This window comes from Triticum aestivum, chromosome 5D (assembly GCF_018294505.1).
Source record: "Triticum aestivum cultivar Chinese Spring chromosome 5D, IWGSC CS RefSeq v2.1, whole genome shotgun sequence".
Taxonomy (NCBI): Eukaryota; Viridiplantae; Streptophyta; class Magnoliopsida; order Poales; family Poaceae; genus Triticum; species Triticum aestivum.
Window position 1 is genome coordinate 567,446,579 of NC_057808.1, and position 4,940 is coordinate 567,451,518.

Here is a 4,940-nt window from a genome sequence, read left to right on the forward strand (position 1 = left end):
GGTTGTTGCCTCGTACATTGGACGAGGTTCACGTGCTGTTTTTGCCTTTATCTTCTATATCTAAATAGTTAGCCCCCTCTATCTATTTCTCTCAACATGCAAGCATGCCACATCATCGCACAACATGCATAAAAAAAGGCTCACCCCCACTACCATATGTCTCTCAACATGCAAGCATTCCACTTCATCATGACATGCATGGAAAAAAGACCCATCTCAACATGCAAACATATATGAGAATTTTCAATCTATAATGCTATATATATTTAATTTTTTTTTTACAAATATATAGTAATCAAACATAATAAATTATATGTATTTTTACTTTCAGCCTTTTATATTATTACCTCAAATATTCATGTTTCATACAACGAATCACATTAAAATATGTTGCAAAATGTTCCCGCGACAACGTGCGGGGTATCATCTAGTATCAAAAGAGAGGGAGAACGAGCCGGCCCATAGCGGCGGGGATTGTGTGCTCGTTTGCACATAACAAAGAAATGGGCGCCGCATGCGTCGAATAGGAAATGCCCTGACAGGGTTCAAACTAGCGATCTCTTCATGCGATTGACTGTCTTAACCATGACGACACCTAGATGCATGTGTGTACAAACTTCTTTTCTTATAGTTATAGGTCTAGGAAAATGCCCCCTTATGTTTTCATTTTTTGTTTTATGTTTATTTTTTATTTTTTCTTAAATGCGTGAACTTTTTTCAATTCTATGATTTCTTTTCAAATCAATTAACTTTTTTTTAAAAAATTCAATGAACCTTTTCCTAAATCAATCAACTTTTTTTCATTTTCTGATGAACTTATTTTACAATTAATGATTTTTGTTTCAAATCTGATGAACTTTTTTTTCAAAATTGACGAAACCTTTTCAACCTCAGTATCTTTTTCAAAAAATTAATTAACCTTTTTCAAAATCAAATAAACTTTTTTTCAATTTTTGGTGAACTTTTTAGAAAAAAGACGTACTTTTTTTTAATAAAAAAAATTCATGAATTTAAAAAAAAGTCATTGATTTTGAAAAATAATAATCATCAAACCGTATTGACCAACCGCTGGGTTCAATTCTTGTGGACGAGGTCCGTCATATGGGCCTTCTATGGCCCGCTGGCTGTCCTACGATTGAGCGGTGGGCTACGCGAGGAGTAAACATTTTGAGGAGTTAAACCAGATATGGATTAGGCTAGGTCCGGTCTATGACCCCAAAATGGATTTTTTTACTCTTAACCAGTTTTAAAGGATCAGCTAGAGATGCTGTAAGGACCCAACAACTGCGCGCAAAAGCAGCCAAACAAAGCGATAATATCATGTACAACCTAAAACAAAATAACACAAAGATCATGGTGAAATAGATCCTCAAGGGAAAATGCTAACAAAATAGAGGAGATGAATCGCTGCATGTGTAAGTGCTTTTGCAATGGCTCCTAGGTGCATATGCACCCATTGTCTAAATACACATTTTGAAAAGTTGAAAAATTCCGAACAAAAATCCTGCGTGTATATCCGGACATTCTATGTGCGTGCACAAAGGTTTCGGTGGAAAACGAGGTTTTTTGTGATACTGACACTCGTGGTCACCACTTGGAATTGGATTCCGATTTGGGTGTTCCATTGGACCTCTGTTAGACTACTTATAGTGGGAATAGCTTAGATATTAACATTACACACCCCAATATAAGTTTGCTTATGTGACAACAATTAATGAGAAGAGATGTGTTTCTGGTAACGTAATATGTTTTTTGCTACCACCAGTAGAAAAAGGACCTAATGTGAGACACATTAGTCCCGGTTTGATTTTGGCCCGGTACTAATGGTATCATTAGTGGCGGTTCGAACGGCTATGCATTAATGCCGGTTCGTGTTGAACCTTTAGTAGCGGTCCGTGCCACGAACCGGTACTAAAGGGGTGGTGGCAGGCTGGCGTCAGGCCGGGGCCCCACGATCACCTTTAGTACCGGTTCGTGGCACAAACCGGTACTAAAGGGCTAACCTTTAGTACCGGTTCGTGCCATGAACCGGGACTAAAGGGGTCTGACCTATAGTCCCGGTTGGAGACACAAACCGGGACTATAGGGCAATTTTCAAACTCTACCCCCCCCTCGCCATTTCAGTTTTGAAAAAATCAAAAGATAATAATAAAAACTTCAAAAAATAAAATCCTTCATTCCACTAATAGAGCTAGTGTGAACGGAGAGGACCCTCATTTTGCCCATCGTCAGGACCATGGACCCTGAGTAGTACGATGATCGACAAGGAAACCCGCAAGAATGTCTGGCCGTCCCTCGTCACTCGCCGGCACGCCCACAAGGGCGAGGTGGACACAAGCAACTCCTCCTCGTGCCTGCAATCCTGGAGCGGAATCGTGTTACTTTCTAGTCATATGGCGAGAAAGTGATACAATAAGAAGAAAACAATCAAAACGTGCGTCTCTCTAGCTTGCTAGTGCCACAAGCTGAAGCTTGTACAAAAACCACTGCTGAGAGGAAGCCAGCCTTGTGTTGATATGGCTATATAAGCTGCTGGGGAATACACAACTACACAAGGCTGGCAAACACCACGAGAAGTCCATTACCTGCATTTCTTAATACAGTACTAAATAAAAATGTTGAGTCTCGCTTGGACTCGTCGCGGCGACGCGGAGGCACCACCCACCCCAACCCCAACCTGGGGTGGCTGCTCTCTCCACGGACTCGACATTGAGGTGGTGAGGGAGAAGGACACTGTCCCTGGCGGCAACGGCAACGGGCTAGTTGCAATCCCTTCGTATTTTTGGGGCGCCCGGCTGGCGAAGCGGCAAGATGGAGGCTTCCCCTTGTACACGGGCTACTCGGCGGCGAGGGCCTTGGTCGGCAAGGGGGCGGGGGCCATGGCGGATCTGAGAAGGCTGTCTCGCGAGGCGGAAGACATGCTGGCGGAGATGTTTGCTAGCATTAGCAGTGATGGCGGAGGCGACGCGGCACGGCCCAGGGTGGTGCAACTGCAACTGTCGCCGGAGCTGGCGCTGTGGAAAAGCACGCAGCACGCAATCGGCAACGTGTTGCCCACTAAGGGCGCCGGGCTGGTCCAAGCCACGCCGCAGGTTCTCGCCTTGCTGGGCGCCGCCGACTGGCCTGAGGCGATGACAACAACCAACGCCCTATCTGGTAGCGGCATGGCGAACCTGCTGATTGGCGCCTACGACGTGCGCACCCTCTTCTCCAACTACGTGGTGGACATGGCATTTTATTACGAGCACGGGTACCACAAGGTGTTCCCCTCCTTCAGCCGCCTCCTGCGCGACGGGCTCGCCGACGCCCGCTCGCTACGAACCCCTGGTGGCCAGCAGCGACCCGAGGCCGTCGCCATCGGCGCGTCCTACATCCGAGCCAAGATCGCATTGGAGGCGGCGCACAGGACGCTCCTCAAGGACCGGTCGGGGCAGATGGACCGCCACACCGCCCAGGTCATGTCCCTGTGCGAGAGCAGCATCCTCGGCATGGGGGCTGAGGCCATAGCCCGGGGCTTCGATGTCGGCGCCGTCACGAGCGACCTCGTCTTCAGCTCGCCCGGCACCGATGTCATCGATGTGGGCAGTGACCTGGTAAACTCCGAGGTCATGAACTCGTTCCTCAACGTGGCCGACATCGCCGCCACAGGCGTGGTGAGCGAGACGGCGCTGCGGGCCATCTACGACGCCTACGCTGCCACGGGAGCTCGGATGTACACTCAGAGGTGGCACGAGCCTGTGGCCCGGATGTGCATCACCTTGTACACTTGGCACCTGCACAACGACCGGCACATGTTCCTCCGCCGTGCCCTCCTAGGATGGCCCAAGGCCCGCAAGTCCCCGGCGCGGCCCCAGCGAGAGGCCGACTTCGACGAGGTCTTCGACACCGACTTTCATACCACCGGCTTCAGCAGGCCCCTTGACGCTGAGTATGCCTGCAATGGGGAAGAAACCTGCGACCACGTCCGGCGCTTCCTCAAAGTAAAAGGAGACCAAGACCACCTGCTGGCCGCCCTTTGGTCGTCCATTGTCACCGGTCCGCTGGAGTACGTCCGGAAGGGCGAGGTGGACGAGCAGCGTGAGAAACACCTCATTGAATCCTCGCGCCTGCAAATGGTCCAGCTCTTCTCCAAGGGCCTCATCGACGAAATGGTTTGGCTCGTCGCCCATGCAAGCCACCATGCCTGGCAGGTGAACTATCTGTTTGAGGCCGCCATGTTTGGCAGCATACTGGACGGGGGCGAGTTGATAGGCAAGCTCGATCGGGCGGAATAGGCTGTCAACATGCATCCATCTTAATTATATTCGGCCGGCCGGCCTGCTGCTGTGATCGATCCGAACGAACGTCCTTAATTCTGCATGCATGCATGTTTTCCTTTTTAATTCTATATTTTCTTTCTTCTTTGGGAATCCCCTTTCTTTCCAATCGTACGATGACATTCAACTTTTTTCCATTTCATTCATCCCAAACTCAAAATATTATGTATGTATGTATGTTACTTACAGTTTATATACGTGCATCTACTCCTATTTAATTTACATGAGGTCGACATTGGTGTCCTCTCCAAATTCCATCCAAACCTTCTTGGTGTCGTTCGTCCAAGAAGCAAATCTCAGAAATGATATGTTTCATCTCCTACTCACAACTATCCTCAAACACCATCTTTTTTGTTTTGTATAAATATTCATATGGAACGGTAAAAATAGCACTACTAGGAAAAGGCCTACTAATGGCGCACCTAATTTGGCCATTAATGGTGCATTAGTGGTGCGCCATTAGTGCCACGCCATTAATATATTTTACTAATGGCGCACCACTGGTGCGCCATTAGTATTTGGTATACTAATGGCGCACCCCGGATTCGTCATTAGTATATACAACAGTGCGCCATTAGTATGCCTCCCAGGGAGCCACGTATACCCAGGTGCTTTGGCATACTA

General features: G+C 47.9%; 1 protein-coding gene across 1 annotated transcript; it reads left to right on the plus strand.

Annotated features, from left to right (window-relative positions):
• The first annotated feature begins 2,588 nt into the window (after window positions 1–2,588).
• On the plus strand, window positions 2,589–4,274 carry LOC123126301 (uncharacterized). The gene has a single exon (XM_044546666.1). The coding sequence runs from the start codon at window positions 2,616–2,618 to the stop codon at window positions 4,272–4,274; it is 1,659 nt and encodes a 552-aa protein (XP_044402601.1). The 5' UTR covers window positions 2,589–2,615.
• Window positions 4,275–4,940: the final 666 nt, after the last annotated feature.

Coding starts and splice junctions, on each gene's coding strand:
- LOC123126301 (XM_044546666.1), top strand. CDS start 2,616: ATGTTGAGTCTCGCTTGGACTCGTCGCGGCGACGCGGAGGCACCACCC.